This window comes from Penicillium pulvis, assembly GCF_028828015.1.
Source record: "Penicillium pulvis strain IBT 33274 chromosome Unknown scaffold_8_segment0_segment0, whole genome shotgun sequence".
NCBI lineage: Eukaryota > Fungi > Ascomycota > Eurotiomycetes > Eurotiales > Aspergillaceae > Penicillium > Penicillium pulvis.
In genome coordinates, this window is record NW_026643080.1 from 6,992,954 (window position 1) to 7,008,302 (window position 15,349).

The following is a 15,349-nucleotide window of genomic DNA, read 5'->3' on the forward strand; positions in this document are numbered from 1 at the left end:
AAGACCCTAGACTAGAACTACCAGCTATGTGTTCTTCACTTTTTTGCCCCCGTGCTCTAGCTTCTTCAGCGACTTGATCTTCATCGTCGTAATCTTCAAAATCATCGAACGTGGCAACAGCTCAACAGAGAGTCCCTGCACCCAATGCCAGAAATACGCCCATACAATCACCTGTCCACATCCAACGCGATTCAACGCTGCTGACGCCAGTATACGCCCATTTGGCACAAACAAACCTCTCGTAACCCCAAAATTGGCAGTACGCACCTGTCCCACACGCAAACCCATGATATTAACATTCCGACTCTCGGCATAAACCTCTGCCTCCAGCGCCCGCGTAAAACTATCCACGAACCCCTTCGATGCAGAATAAACACTAATATAAGGCATTCCAAACGCCGAAATCGACGAAACATTCAGCACAAGACCCTTCGTTCCCTCACAAAGTAATGGCAACAAAGCTCGCGTAATCTGTAACATGAATCCCGCATTCATATCGACGGTCATCGCCGCCTCCTCAAATGTATATCCATCCACAAGCGTATAGGGCTTTACCTCCCCACCCACATTATTAACCAAAACACTCAGATCACCTCCATGTTTTTCTGTGATCGCCCGTATTTGACTCGCAACAGAATCAATGCCAACGGATGTCACGCTCACAACGTCCAAAACTACAATCTCCGTCTTGCAGTTTGGAAATTCAGCCCCTAGCTCACGTGCGCGATTTTCAAGCTTTGAGGCGTTTCGGCCGTGTAAAATCACGTTGAATCCGCGGGCACACAATTCCTGACTAAAGCCAAAGCCGATTCCATCTGTGGCGCCTGTGACTAGGGCCCAGTTTTGGCCGGATGGGTTGTGGGTTTTCGATAGGGTCGAAGGGAGGAGGTAGACTGTTGCTTGGCGGGTGAATTTGTAGGTGGTGTAGGTTAGAGCTGCGAGGCCGATGTAGGCGAGGGGGTTGATCCAATCTGTTGACATTTTGGAGGATTGGCCCTTGGGACTCGAGATTGGTTATGTTTGGATTTCGGGAAAGTCAAGAAAGTTGGGGAATTGTATCCACTTTTTATGATATCACTATTGATCCGCGGTTGCACAGATTCAGTACCACGCAAGGGAGAGAATATTTATTTCAAGGTTGGTGATTGTAGGGGAATGCGTCTTTAATATAGTTCCTGGTTATAATTGCCTCTTCTATATCTATTTTGAGCTTATTGCTAGGGCTTACGGGCCGACATCAAATGTCGGTCCGGCGCGGATGCCGAGCGCCGATGTCCGGGAGTGGGGGCTGTATTAAGAAAAGCAATCCGATGTATCAAGAACAGTCTAGCTTGAATGAATCTGGAATGCTATCTAAATACTGGATGTTTACCATGGGTTTGGCGAGTAGACTTAATATAGGCCGTTCTAGATAGCTTTCTCCCAGAGAGTCGTTAAGTTATTTCAAAACACAACAAATTATGCTATTGAACGAGTATATGAGATATGACTAGTGTCAAAAGGGAAAAAGCTTCCGCAAGATGTCGCCAAGCCGAGAGCTAGAGCTCGGCCAAGAAGCTGCATGTTGATAACTTCCTTGATATTCATGCCCGGAGAGACTTCCTTTAGACTGGGCTAGCTCCGAATGCAATCTGATGGCCTGGATGGCCCATGCTGTTGTCAGACCCTGATGGTTACAGAGTTGTCCTGATTGCGGTGACTTGTATATAGCTCCAGCTGGCCAACTTCCATCATCATTCTGACACATGATGAGTGTTTTGATCCCAGCGTCATCTTGAATACCACATCGCGCAGCGGTGATCAAGCGTACAGCCAGCGACATTGAATCAGTGATTGCCGCCTTTCTCTCTAAAACACAGTCACGAAGCAGGAGTTGGAATCCTCGAGCAATCGAGACATGAAGAAAAGAATGAGATCGGGTGTGGTGTAGTAGTGAGAAGAATACTCATGCGCACGGGTTCTGAGGGTGTCAAAAACCCAATCCTCTGTGGCCTGAAGTTCTTCACCCCTTCCAAACTCGTTGAATAGTGACAAGGAATTAATGGCTACACCGATGTCCTGCCGGATCACCTCATCGGAGAAATAAACCTGCATAATTCCCTCTGAATCTCGTAAGGCTAACATCTGATCCATGATATCATTTCGCTGGTCCATGGTAACATGGCTGACAACGGATAGCCCCAGTGAATTGGTATCCACGCATGCTGGCTTCGAGTAAACTGGCTTGCGGCTAGTTTCATTATCAAAGAGCCAGTTGAACGGAGGTGAGCCTTGGGGTAGGTAAACAATGCTTTCGTCATTGAGTGCGTCGAGGATGAGAAATTGGCTGAAAATATCTTGCAATGTCTTGCCAGCACTTGTTTCGAGATTCAAGTTGCCAGCTTGACCCTTCAAGAAGCTCAGGCCTCTTTCTATAGGATTTGAGTAAAGCTTCCGAACACGAGACGCGTACTGAGCCTGGTCCGGGCATAACAAAACTTCAAGTCCAGCAGTTTGGGCTGCAGCCGCATGTTCCGGGATGTGAGTGACATAGAGCACCTGTGACGACTCTAGCTGACTCTCCTTGAGGAGTCTTTTGATGAACCCCGAATGCGGTAGGCGTTCACCTAGTTGGCAGGAAGCAAATATCCGAGTGTCAGGCCATTGGCCTCCATCCAGTTGACGTTGAAGGGGTGCCACCTGGTCTAAGGTTCCGTTCCCAACTGCGAGGAATTTGAGATCTGGAAAATCGGCCTTGAGGTCTCTCACACCCTCAGGGAGCGAGAATTGGGGAATTGCGCAGAGCCCAGAGGATATTTCCGACTCGGGGAGTTTTAATTGCTGTGACAGGATTTGGTGGCATTCCGCCCGCTCCATGGAACCCTTTTCATATCGGAACCAAGGGGAAGACGTTGTTATCTTATACAGCAGGGACTTCAAGGCGGCATCTTCACTGCCCCTTGCTTCTCGCCTCTTCCATTCCACATCAAGTGAGTAACTGGAATCGAATGCCAGAGACTTGAAAATCAAAGCCATCTTGAGTTCGACAGGCCGGTGTCCACCGCGAAACAAGTACAAAGGAAAATTAAAACCAGAACGGAGGTTAATCTTATTTCAGACTGAGATTGAAGGAGAGGAAAGTGTGACGAAAGTGGACTCCTTTTTTGTTAGGCCTCTTATGGCAAGGCACTCTCGAACCCTCTCAAGGAAACAAGGCATTCTCATTCAAGTCTTCCTCTGGCCACAATCTTGATAATGGCGGTATGATGAGACGGCCTAGGCCGAAAATGAACTCGGCAAGTCAGGCCCGATAACAGAGTGGGCTTCGGGATTTTGGAACATCGTGATACGAGACTTGATGCGGGCAATTGATTCTTGATTTTGACTTCTGCGGGTCACCCATATGCAGAAAGAAAAACCTTAACTAGTTCTTTACGAGCGCGAAGATGACCAAGATAACCAAGATGTGATGGATCATCACGAGAGGTGCAGAAGTCGCAAAATACGGACCGCTTCTTGTGGCCCGTTGGTGGATACTAGTTGTTTATTTAGGGAAATTCCCTGCATATCTCATACTCTTCGTACGTAATGACTTGCTCACTTCCAACTTTATCATACAAGCAAGAGAATATCGAAGAATCATCCAGAATTGAGGTGTCATCATTCTTTTGTATCAGTTGCCCCTCCGAATACCTCACTCTCTCATCTCGTTATAAGCATTCATATTCACTTCCTCGACACCTAAGAGACATGGCTCCATCAAGTCAATGACAAGCCAAAAAATACTCAGCCGTAGTCTGTGATATCGGCGATGTCCTCTTCACCTGGCACCCACCCAGAAACACTGCCATCTCACCGGCTATCTTAAAATCAATGATCTCCCACCAGATTTGGTATGATTTTGAATGCGGCAAAATGTCTCATTCTGATTGCTACAACCGCCTTGCTGAAGCATTTTCCATCGTACCAAAGGAGGATGTATCGAATCTATTCAAGGAGGCCAAAGCTACCCTGAAGGCAGACGCACACATAACGGACCTACTACGGGACATTAAACGTAGATCTCTCGAAGGCCCTAATGCGGACAAAGTGGAGGTCTACTTGATGTCAAATATGTCCAAGGAAGACATTGACTATCTTCAGGGACTCGATGGCCCGTGGAATATGCTCGATGGAACGTTCGCGTCTGGATATGCAGGAATGAGGAAACCGGACTCGAGATTTTTTGAATATGTCCTGAAGGAGATTCATATGGATCACAGACCGGAAGAAGTACTTTTCATTGATGATCAACTTCAGAACATAGAAGCAGCGGAGGAACTGGGCATACGTGGAGTGCAATGCAGATCGGGCTTTGAAACTGCAAAAGTGGTGAGGGAGCTTCTAGGCATGTGAGATGGAATCTTTTGACATTTGTTCTAAATCGGAGCCATGTGTGAACTACGGGGTATTTCTTTAGTCCATTAGACTAGTTCTGTCAACTACGGAGTCATACTCTCGGAGCTGTCTCGGAGCTGTAGCCCTCATAAGCGAGAACATATGACGATCTTTACTCCGCAGGGCTAGAATCAAATCAAGGCCGATGTACATCTTGGAAATAACATTGGATACAAAGTTTATCCTGGATCGACCAATGACCTTTCTTTATGTATCGCGCGATGCAACCCAGATACAGATTCGATCGATAGCCGAGTCGGCGAGAAGCAAGTAGCGGTGTGTTATCGTATGCGGGTCGTGGCGTTTGAGTTGGAGGATCGATTACAAAGTCATGCCAGTTGAACCCCACTAACAGCGTGCATGCCCACATCTTTGCGGTTAAATCCCAAGAGACGACTGAAGCTGAAGGTCCCTGACTTTTCTTGCAGCCTTAAGTTGCCTTGAATCCCTTCCCATAAGAAAGGTTAGCCTTTTAAATAGTTGTGTATTCAGACAGAGTGCCTATAATAATCACAATCAGTACTCTGCATAGTGTAGGGTAAACGTTGTTCCGGCGCGGACACCGAGCACCGGCCTTAATGCGAGACTGGACTCGACCTAGGAAGAGCAATTTGATGCACCATAATTTAATCAGAAGAATGTCATTTCAGTACCAAATAGTTACTATGGTTCAAGGCTGGCGAGGAGTAGACTTAATGTTGAGTAGCCAGTCTTGATAGCCTCCTTAGAGACGTTAGTAACGTTATCAGGCTCACACTTTGAGTTAAAAAGAACTCACTTAGGACCAATTTTGGCCTTGACTCTGCTCTCCACACTTCGGCCTTTCTCGTAAGTAAATACTACTAACCAGGGCTCAGAAGACGAGTCGTTTTCGCCAAACTCCCCACATCTGATGAGCTCCTCTGACAAGCTTTGCACAATTTTGCCATCCTTGGATCGCAGTTCCCAACTATATCCTGGATTGTCTTGGAGAATTAGACTTGGGGGTCGAAATCTTATGTCGTATGTTGTATCCCAAATCATGTGAGTTCCTACCGATTAGGTCGTTGGTGTGTTTGCCCGGCCCGTAGGATTGAGTAGAAGATAGAAAATTATTGAGCCTCGTATCTGAAGATCATTCAAACATGCCGCGACCATTCATTAAGATTTAATCATTCCTCTTTGAAAGTTTTCCTTTTTCCATTCAGACAATTTCTTTCATGTGGGTTTAGTCGGATATAGAGGCGTTGTCTCAACGGGCCAAGAACCCAGCACAAAGCCTCATTTGGACATTCCCTGCCCAGGTGCAGAGTTCCAAGGTTACAGCAGCAAATTTAGAAATAATCGAACAATGAAGTAGCTCTATTCACACTCTAAATCAAAACGGCTTCCAGCCTTACTGTCTTATCCGGCCGTTGACATACCACTATGGCATCCGCAGTCCTGGTTCCTGGCAGTTGTTTCCCACCTATGAAATGGGGCAAATTAGCAATAAAACCTACCGTACGACAACCATCCAGTAATATCTCTCTGAAAACTGTATTACCGACCCGATTTCCTCGATTGAGGACCGTGAAGGTCAGCGTTGTCTATTAAGTACCTTGGGGACCGGCCCAACTGACCAACTAAAATCTTCTAATTACCACCTTTATGGGGCAATCACCACTCCATTGGATGACCACCTGCTCCACCATGTTTCTATATACCTTGGTGTCTTGTATAGACATTCGTATGACCCAGAAGCAGCAACTATAATGCAGCGACGGTGAGGAACTTGGAGACGGTGCGTAGAGAGGTTAAAAGAGTTGCCCGCAAGGTGTTTGGAGGCGTATACTTGTCGATTTCATTCTTTTCTTTGATTCCTTTTGTATTTCACATTGTGATTATAGAAGAAAAGAAGACTTCATTATGGTTATTGATTCCGGGAAAGAGTCGCTTTCAGCCTATCATGTCCAGGCTCAGGAGATGGACAGTCCTAAATCACGGCAATTACCGGTGACTCTACTCTCTGGATTCTTGGTATGATTGATTTGCTACTTATCATTGGAAAGCCTGTGCTCATTCTGTTCTAGGGGAGTGGAAAGACAACTCTGTTACAACACATTCTCAAATCGCCGGATCATGGCATGCGAATCGCTGTCATTGTCAACGACATGAGCCAGTCAGTAACTAAACAAAGCATGAAGAAACTGCAATAAGCTGACCCACTCTTTACGTAGGCTTAACATCGATGCCGCCTTAATCAGAAACCACAATGTCTCTCAAACTCAGGAGAAACTCGTTCAGCTTCAAAACGGTTGCATCTGCTGCACTCTCCGTGGTGACCTGCTTTCTGAACTTGCCCGTCTTACAAAGCTGAATGAGATTCAATATGTCATCATCGAAAGTACAGGTATCAGCGAGCCTATGCAGGTTGCCGAGACCTTCACGGCGGAGTTTAGTAGCGCCATGCTGGAAGCTGAAGATCAGATCGGTGAGAATGATGAGGATACAAAGAAAATCATCAATGAGATGTAAGGATCCCCACATTACAATCTTTGATATTTCTCTAACAGCCTTAAGTGTTGAGATGGGTGGTTTACACACCATCGCTCGTCTGGACACCACAGTGACTGTCATCGACGCCTTCAACCTGCTCTCGAACTTCGATACCACTGAGTTCCTTTCAGACCGATACGGTCGTGACGAAATCGTCCCTGAGGATGAACGAACAATCTCCGACCTGATGGTTGATCAGATTGAGTTTGCGGATGTGCTCATTCTCAACAAGATTGAGACTATCGACGAAAAGACCCGGGACAAGATTATGCAATTGCTCAAGTTGCTTAACCCTGACGCCAAAGTCTTGACGTCTAGCTATTCACAGGTGGATGTGCGGGAGCTTATAGCAACGAATAGATTCGACTTTGTCCGCGCTGCCTCAGGTGCCGGATGGCTTCGCAGCTTGCATGAGATGACCATCCAAACTACCGGCAATGGAAACCGCATGGCGCCTAAGCCGGAGACGTTGGAGTACGGTATCAACAACTTTGTGTACACTGCTCGCCGACCTTTCCACCCTCGTCGTCTGTTCTCACTTCTCCATGATAAATTTATTATTCTTCAGAGCAATGAACTTGAGGAAGAAGAAGAGGATGAAGAGGATGAGGATGAGGAAGAAGAGGATACTGGTGATGAGATGGACACAGATGATGAGTCGCTTGAAGACTTTGATCAGCCTGATCCGAAAGACATATTGAGTAACAAGCGCAATCACCCTGCCTTTGGTCCGATTCTCCGTTCCAAAGGCTTCTTCTGGCTGCCGACCAGACCCTACCAATTTGGCGAATGGAGCCAAGCAGGTGGCATGTTGACGGTCGGCTGTGGAGGACCTTGGTTTGCTGAAGTTCCTGACGAGGCTTGGCCAGAGGATAAGGACGTCCGTGAATCGATTGAGAACGACTTCCAGGGTCAATGGGGCGATCGGAGACAAGAGATTGTCTTTATCGGTGAGGGTGTTGATGAGGCACAAATCTCATCTATTCTGGATGAGTGTCTGTTTGATGACAAGGACATGAAGCAATGGGAGAAGATCATGAAGAACAAGAAGCTCAGTCGGGAGGCGAAGTGTAAAAAAATCGCTAGCATTTGGGAGGACGGATGGGAGGAATGGCCTGCTTTTGAGATTGAGGATGAGGAAGAGCAGGTTGTCGGTAAGCATCGCATTAGCGAGCATCTTGGTAAAGAGCATAAAGGTCATAAGCATCGGTAGAGAATTATAGGTAAAAGTGAATTTTATGTTATGTTGTGATGTTAAGATGAGCAAGATTCGGGCCTTATCATACCTATATTGATGGTTAATGTTAATCTACATGTAATCAAATGTTCATCAATTTCAACCAAAGTTCGCACCTCTCAACCCTGAACATGCAGCTAATAATAGGGACCTATGCACTTGGCAACTTGACAGCGGAAATTAGAGCAACAGCGGTTACGGGGTTAACTACGATTGGTGCGTGAGGCTAAAGACCGGACTAATTATAGGCGAAAGCGGTCCGTGCTTTCAGCTCAGCGCTTAACTATACTGGAGAAAGTAGGGGATTCATGTCCCTTATTTTCTATTTCTTTCTGGATTCCGGTCAATCAAAAATTTCCTCATGAAGTTACCAATTTGTCTGTTCCAAGGGCTCAATCCCCGCTTGTCCTACAATGTCGACCTCATCCATCACGGCGTCACTGCCCTTGACGACCACTTTTACCCCACCAAGTGCCTGTCTTTCTGATTTATGGCTTGCTCAAAGCTCTAGTGGCAAATGGATGAACTTGGGCCCCGCCAATACCACTGAATGTTTGCCATCAGGATGGGCAGCATCAAGTACATTCTCTCCCGGGGTATGTCCAAGCGGCTGGATTATGGCCTCCAATTTTACAACTGAAGTTTCAAATACGCCCCAAACAGTGGGCACCTGCTGCCCACAATATTTGTGAGTAAATAGATCTCTCACGAACAAGTTAAATCTTCCCATGGCGGCTGATTCTTGCTCATATAGACCCAGTAGCTGGGTGTTCTCTACGCGGCCAGCTTCAACCTCAGAAGAGCCGTGGTATAGCACCGAGATCTGTCAATTTGCTCCGCAGACGACTATCTATTACGGATATACTTGGACCACCGAAGGCATTACCACGTCAACCCCGAGTGAGATGAAGCCAGGCGGCCTTATCAATGCATATGGCTTGGTCGTCGCTTGGCAGGAGACTGATAGTAATGATCCGGCCACTGCTACGGCCACTGCCAGCACAAGCAGGACTATACCAACTTCGAATTCAGATCGTGCCACTGCCACTGCCACCACAGATACGACTACACCGGCTTCGAATATAACATTCGATTCATCGGGCTTATCTACTGGTGCGAAGGCTGGGATTGGCGCAAGTATTGCCGTCGGGGTCATTATGCTCTTGGCCTTACTTGCTTTCTTTCTCCTACGTCGGCGAAAAAAGCAACAAAGGGCCTCAGTGGCCGTGTCACCACCCAGACGCCGAATACGTCATGCAAATCCTGTTGAAATCGATTCTGCTCAAAGTAGAGGCCCTGAACTAGGCTCAACCCCTCTTTATGAAGCTGATGGTCAGAAACAGAGTCCTTATCATCCCTGGGTCGTTGAGCTTGATGGGACCAATGATAAACACGACAGGCTTTGGAAAGAATAGATTGTATCACGAATTCACCTAAAGACCATTAATTTGTAGATTCATAATCCATTAGTATAGACCAAGCTTCCCAGATGATAATCTCTGGCAGTGGAATCAAAATCCACTCTAATTTTGTTCTTCCCCACTACCATCAAGAATATTGAACTTTATCGATAAGCTTATCGATAAGGATAACATCGATAAGCATGGTGACATCGATAACGATAACAGACGCGCTAAGCGGCCTCCGCCTTTTCCATCTTGAGTCTCCCAGTGTGACGCTCTCCTCGACATATCCCTGTCGTGTTCAACGTTTTCTTTTTCTTTTTGCCTGAGATAGTCCCGTCTGCCAACCATTGCGGATTGTCTCCCCCAACCCCGTACGATTGAGGGGGAGAATGCTGCAGTGACTGCCGCTGCCCGGTCTTCGTGCTACATTCATCCTGGCCTGGTCCAGGTATCGGATGTTTGCATGCAATTGATCTCAACCAAAATTCCCCTTTTCTGAACGGACTTATCCAGTGACATTGCTCACAATTGACTCCTGTATGTCGGGACCCAATCGTGAAGCCCCTGTACGCCATGCTGACTTGCCCCTCAGCAGTTCCCCGCTTATCTAGCTTCCCGCGAGCGGAGCTTCTGATTTGATGGAGGTAAGAAGTGTTTGCCCCGTGTTCCATGCTTTTATTCGAGCCTCTTGATCTCCTTTACGATGTGGCCGATCTCGGTGTACTGCACCAATGGTTAGACAGACGCTGGGTCCCGGACTTTCTGAAGTGCATCCGGCGGTACTAGAAGGCCTCTAGCTTCCTTGCGTGCAGCCTTAGGGCTTTCAAGAAGCTCCGGCTGGGCAAAATCCCATTTATCCGTGATGAAACTATGAACTTCCTTATTGCCCGGCTCCCTTCCTGGCTTTCCAGAAATGCCTTAAAAGCAAAGAGTCTCCTGTCACCTGCATGTGATGTGATCAATTGCCCCTTGGGGTATGCGCAAGCTTTTGTGCGGTTTTTGCCCCGAGCAGTGCCTATACCGATGCCACGCCATGCCCTTCTCTTGTGTCCGGAGATCGCGTTCCATGGACCCTGACTCTGAGCACTGCCTGTCAACTTCCTGTCTGCCATTTACCCCTGCCTACGAGACCAACGCCCGGCTAAGTCTTGAAATCATATTACAGGGAACCAACCATGTCAGTGGGTCGGTGCAGCCCAGATCAGCTTTGATCCCCAATACCCAAGCCCGCGATGCCAAGCCCCGACTCCTTCTCATGGGGCTTCGCCGGTATGTATTCTATCTCAAGCGCTTAGTCTGGAGAAAAATTGATGTGGTTTTAGGAGTGGAAAGTCCTCCATTGCCAGTGTGGTCTTCCACAAAATGCCTCCGAATGAAACCCTCTTCTTGGAATCCACCACTCGAATCCAAAAGGACTCAATCCAGTAAGTCCTCCAAGATACAGTGCCGCGCTTTTGCTAAGTCTCTCCCAGCTCCTTTATGGACTTTCAGGTCTGGGATTTCCCCGGTCAGCTAGAATATCTCGAGCCATCCTTTGACCTGGAGGACATCTTCGGAAGCCTCGGAGCCCTGGTGTGGGTTATCGATGCCCAGGATGACTATCTTGACTCCGTGGCGCGGTTGAACCGAACCATCTTGACAGTTCAGCAGTATTACCCAGGTATCAATATCGAGGTTTTCATCCACAAGGTCGATGGACTCTCGGATGAGTTCCGCACCGACATCTACCAGGATATCGTGCAGCGCATCTCAGACGAACTCAGTGATGCTGGGTACGAGAACGCACCCGTGCACTACTACCTCACCTCTATTTACGACTACTCCGTTTTCGAGGCCTTCAGCAAGGTCATCCAGAAATTGATCCCTAACCTGTCCACTCTTGAGAATTTGATCAACACGCTAGGTAACAACTGCGGCTTTGAAAAGACCTATCTCTTTGATGTGCTCAGCAAGATCTATATCGCCTCCGACACCCGTCCCGTCGATATGGCCTGCTATGAGATGTGCTCAGACTATATTGACGTGATTGTCGATGTCTCCGAGCTTTATTCGTGGGACCACCCTGAACGCCGGCCTAAAGGAGATCAGATCCAAGAAGCGGAAAGCCACGTTGTCCTGCACGATGATACAATGATTCACCTGATGGAAATGAACAAGTATGACCCCATTGCATTAGTTTGGGAACAACAGCTGACTGAACCCAGATATCTCTGTCTCGTTTCGGTCATCCGCAACCGTGAGTCGAAGGAGAAACGCGGCCTGATCGATTTGAATTGTCGCACCTTCCAGGACGGGTTGAACGAAGTTTTCTCGCGCCGCTGGGAACAGCTAGAGGAGTCTAATCACCTTGACCAACTTGACGGCGGTGCCTTAACTTGATCGCATGAGCCATCGTATTTCCGCCTGTACAAGACACCTGTACGAGGCTCTTAACGAACTTTGCCCGCTGTCGCGGTGGGATGAAAAGATGATTGTTAGTCTGTATCTTGACAGTTCCTGAACACTGTCCTGTTGCATGTTCACTAGTGTAGTCAAAATATGAAATACCAGCCCGGAGATCACCAGTGAAACAAACTCATTTCAAATCTCAGATATGCAGTAATCCATGGAATCATAAAACAAGCCTCAGCACTTCCAATATTTAAGCCCTCATGCTCGTGGGCCATAATTTCAGAAATTCAATTCCAACATGGGATCACCGTTGGGGGTCAGCGTTACCTGTTGTGGATGATATATATTGTGGATCATTTCCTAGCCCGACAAATCTTCCCCAGATTTCCGACCAACTTGACTGTTGTCACACACTCAACACCTCTCAATGGCCACCTAGCTTCCAACTTCAACATAACTATTCACAAGAACAGACAGTTCCTCCAAAATGTCAGAACTCCGCCAGCGACAGGCCGCCTCGGCCACCTCCAAGCGCAAGGAACGCTCGCCGCAGCGACCGCAACAGACCGAGGAAGATCACGGCATCAGCCTCTTGGACGTACTTCGTGTCCTCGCCACAATTGTCCTCGCGACCTTCGGTATCTCCTATTACATGACGAATGGCGAGTCGGTGCTCTTCAATTACCGGCCATGGTATACACGGTGGCCAGTTGTGAAGCAATGGATTGTAAGCAACTCCCCACATTCCCCTCTGCTACTCCAAATTCCCGACCGGAGAACTTCTTTACATTTCTTTACAGACAGAGGAAGGATGTATTAGAAGAGAACCACACTAACAGATTACTGCAGGCCGGTCCTGTCAGCCTTACCCCCGCACAACTCTCTCTCTACGATGGCAGCGACGAGTCCATTCCCATCTACCTAGCCGTTAACGGCTCTATCTTCGACGTCTCCGCGAACCCGGGCATGTACGGTCCTGGCGGCGGATACCATTTCTTTGCTGGACGGGATGCGACCCGCGCTTTTGTGACGGGGTGCTTCAGTGACGACCTGACCCCCGATCTGACCGGCGTTGAGGAGATGTTCATGCCTGTGGAAGATGTGGAAGAAACCTTGACATCGGCTGAGAAGAAGGTGCGACGGGAGCGGGAGATGAGACATGCGAAGGCGCAAATTGCGCAGACTGTTGCGCGATGGGAGAGGTTTTTTGGGAACTCTAAGAAGTACTTTCGGGCTGGGAAGGTTGTTGGGGTTGAGAAGGATGCGGAAGATGGTAAAAGGGTTCTTTGTGGTTCGGCGCAGAATCAGAGACCGAAGAGGAGTGAGATGAATGAGGTGGTTTAGTTGTGGACTACTTGTATAGAAGTTTTGATAGGTTCCAAGAATGAAACCACTACGCTTCTACCACACTGCGGGGTTTGGTCAATTCGGAAACAATATGGAAGTTTTGTAACTTTTTTATTTCATTCGTACTGCTAGACACTAGTCCATCAGGCCAAACTGTTCCACTTCCGAGTGTCTCGGGCGTCGGATCCATACACCACGCCCAGCCGAAGCTTCCCTTATGATATCATTCGTAGCAAAGGAAATAAAAGAACCGCGAGAAATGACGATAAACGAAACGTTTACTCGGCGGTGACGGCACGGGCTAGAAAATGTGTTAGTTTGACATGGTCGCAAGGGGTATATTTGATGAAACGCACTGTAGATGTTCAGGCTGTTGTGGCCGACAATCTTCTTGATCTGGCCGCGCTCCTCGAGGTCAGCGAGAGCCTGGCGGGCAAGGCTGCCGTTGATCTTGAGACGATCGACGAGGGTGGCGACGGTGATCAGGCGGTAGGTCTGGACATCCTTGTTGAGCTTCTCAGCAACAGCCTTGTCGAGGACAACGGCGTGCTGGGCCTTGTCCTTAACTATAGAGTGAAAAATGCCAAATTAGTCCAACGTTCTTGTGATATTCGATCGTAGCATTTCGCAGGTAGGGGAGTGATCGCTTCAACGATTCCGAGTCTCTCGCATTGTTTCGGGGAGTCCGACGAAAGTTCGAAGTCGTTTTCACGGTCGGGTGGCGGAGTTGGTGATGAATGATGGGAGATGGAGATAGCGTACCCTTGCCCTTGGACCACTTCTTCTTCTGCTTCTTGCCACCGGTAGCTGAGGGCGCCTGTATCACGAAACCATATTAGTTTCTGTTGAGTTGGAGTCGGGCGTGGGATGAGCGCTCACCATTTTGTCTGTAGTGGATGGATGGTTCAAAGGAAAGAGTAGCGCAGACCGGGTCTCAAGTGCGAAATGGGCCGTGGGGCCTGACTCAGCAAGGGAAGCCCTAAGCCCCAGGTCATGTGATGTTACTCGGTTAGTCAAAGTATTATCATTGGCCGACACTCAACAATGGGTGGAGCTTATGTAATAGTTGCGTTTCTCCATCAATGTAGTTTACTATGGAACTACTTCGAACTATACGATCAGTTTCGTGTCCCTTCTTTTGTGTCATTAAGTACTTCTATGCGCTGAGATATATGTACACAGTACTGTGGACCTTGAATGTTTACGTAGTATAACAATTAATTAAAAGATCAAAGTGAGCACTTCTGAATAGTTACATAGACTTAGTCAAATTGCCGTTGAGACGCACTGAACTACAGCAGCTACTTCGTACAAGATTTGATCAGAATATTGAAGAAATTCTAAATTTGTTCACACCGAGATTTAAAAATGACGTTATGCTAAAAGAAAGGCTATAGGCTAAATTTGTGAGAACCCACTTTCAATTTCCGACATAACATCATCGACCCATGCTACCCACTCGAGATGCACAACCTACAGTAGATATGAATAATGTGCCGATAACAGAATAGTCTCCATAAATGTTATAACTGGTCTCAATACCCTTCTGTGAGGACACCATAAGTTAGTATGTATAGTTGCAAACAAAGGCTGACAGTTGTTGCCCTTGTCAGTCTATGACTATAGGTACCACTTTTATAACAGGTTAAAGCATAATTCCGCCATACACTAATGAATCCATCTAGACTTAGATATTGCTCCACGCTCGATTCAGCTGAGAGACAGATTAGTAGGTAACTTTGGTTTCTTCCTTCTCACTTCATTGTTCCAACCTGAACCTCCAACGTTTGCTGACAGTGGCTTAAGCTTTATAGGTCTTGGAGCCTCTTCAGATATCGACCAATTTGTTTGAATACAGTATCCCTCTGAGCCAAAAAACCAAATCGAAAAGGAAAACACAAAACAAAACATCAAAATGTCAAATACCCAACATCAAGCGGTGTAGAGGAGCGAGCTACTGGGGTTATAATGACGGCATGTCGGTGAAGAAGCACCCACCCGAAGCATCTTGCCCAAACTAGTTTGCTATTTGCTA

General features: G+C 47.4%; 8 protein-coding genes across 8 annotated transcripts; 5 read left to right on the forward strand and 3 right to left on the reverse strand.

Moving 5' to 3' along the window:
• Window positions 1-24: 24 nt before the first annotated feature.
• Window positions 25-981, reverse strand: N7503_012060 (putative short chain dehydrogenase/reductase; the record flags this gene model as incomplete). Its single annotated transcript, XM_057071606.1, has 1 exon — window positions 25-981. One exon carries the CDS (start codon window positions 979-981, stop codon window positions 25-27), a length of 957 nt encoding a protein of 318 aa, XP_056918217.1.
• An 867-nt stretch (window positions 982-1,848) lies between these two features.
• Window positions 1,849-3,015, reverse strand: N7503_012061 (uncharacterized protein; the record flags this gene model as incomplete). Its single annotated transcript, XM_057071607.1, has 1 exon — window positions 1,849-3,015. The coding sequence occupies one exon, from the start codon at window positions 3,013-3,015 to the stop codon at window positions 1,849-1,851; it is 1,167 nt and encodes a 388-aa protein (XP_056918218.1).
• Window positions 3,016-3,852: 837 nt separating this feature from the next.
• N7503_012062 (uncharacterized protein) lies at window positions 3,853-4,374 on the forward strand (the record flags this gene model as incomplete). The annotated part of the gene is made up of 1 exon (XM_057071608.1): window positions 3,853-4,374. One exon carries the CDS (start codon window positions 3,853-3,855, stop codon window positions 4,372-4,374), a length of 522 nt encoding a protein of 173 aa, XP_056918219.1.
• Window positions 4,375-6,303: 1,929 nt separating this feature from the next.
• On the forward strand, window positions 6,304-8,146 carry N7503_012063 (uncharacterized protein; the record flags this gene model as incomplete). The annotated part of the gene is made up of 4 exons (XM_057071609.1): window positions 6,304-6,414; window positions 6,468-6,556; window positions 6,615-6,908; window positions 6,958-8,146. The coding sequence occupies 4 exons, from the start codon at window positions 6,304-6,306 to the stop codon at window positions 8,144-8,146; spliced, it is 1,683 nt and encodes a 560-aa protein (XP_056918220.1).
• Window positions 8,147-8,735: 589 nt separating this feature from the next.
• On the forward strand, window positions 8,736-9,585 carry N7503_012064 (uncharacterized protein; the record flags this gene model as incomplete). Its single annotated transcript, XM_057071610.1, has 3 exons — window positions 8,736-8,766; window positions 8,834-8,858; window positions 8,925-9,585. The coding sequence occupies 3 exons, from the start codon at window positions 8,736-8,738 to the stop codon at window positions 9,583-9,585; spliced, it is 717 nt and encodes a 238-aa protein (XP_056918221.1).
• Window positions 9,586-10,609: 1,024 nt separating this feature from the next.
• On the forward strand, window positions 10,610-11,955 carry N7503_012065 (GTR/RAG family Ras-related GTP-binding protein; the record flags this gene model as incomplete). Its single annotated transcript, XM_057071611.1, has 4 exons — window positions 10,610-10,845; window positions 10,899-11,000; window positions 11,049-11,732; window positions 11,781-11,955. The coding sequence occupies 4 exons, from the start codon at window positions 10,610-10,612 to the stop codon at window positions 11,953-11,955; spliced, it is 1,197 nt and encodes a 398-aa protein (XP_056918222.1).
• A 499-nt stretch (window positions 11,956-12,454) lies between these two features.
• N7503_012066 (putative heme/steroid binding domain protein) lies at window positions 12,455-13,311 on the forward strand (the record flags this gene model as incomplete). Its single annotated transcript, XM_057071612.1, has 2 exons — window positions 12,455-12,694; window positions 12,817-13,311. The coding sequence occupies 2 exons, from the start codon at window positions 12,455-12,457 to the stop codon at window positions 13,309-13,311; spliced, it is 735 nt and encodes a 244-aa protein (XP_056918223.1).
• A 67-nt stretch (window positions 13,312-13,378) lies between these two features.
• Window positions 13,379-14,245, reverse strand: N7503_012067 (40S ribosomal protein eS25). The gene is made up of 4 exons (XM_057071613.1): window positions 14,194-14,245; window positions 14,077-14,131; window positions 13,671-13,880; window positions 13,379-13,615 (listed from the first exon to the last, which is right to left on the reverse strand). The coding sequence occupies exons 1-4, from the start codon at window positions 14,194-14,196 to the stop codon at window positions 13,593-13,595; spliced, it is 291 nt and encodes a 96-aa protein (XP_056918224.1). The 5' UTR covers window positions 14,197-14,245; the 3' UTR covers window positions 13,379-13,592.
• Window positions 14,246-15,349: the final 1,104 nt, after the last annotated feature.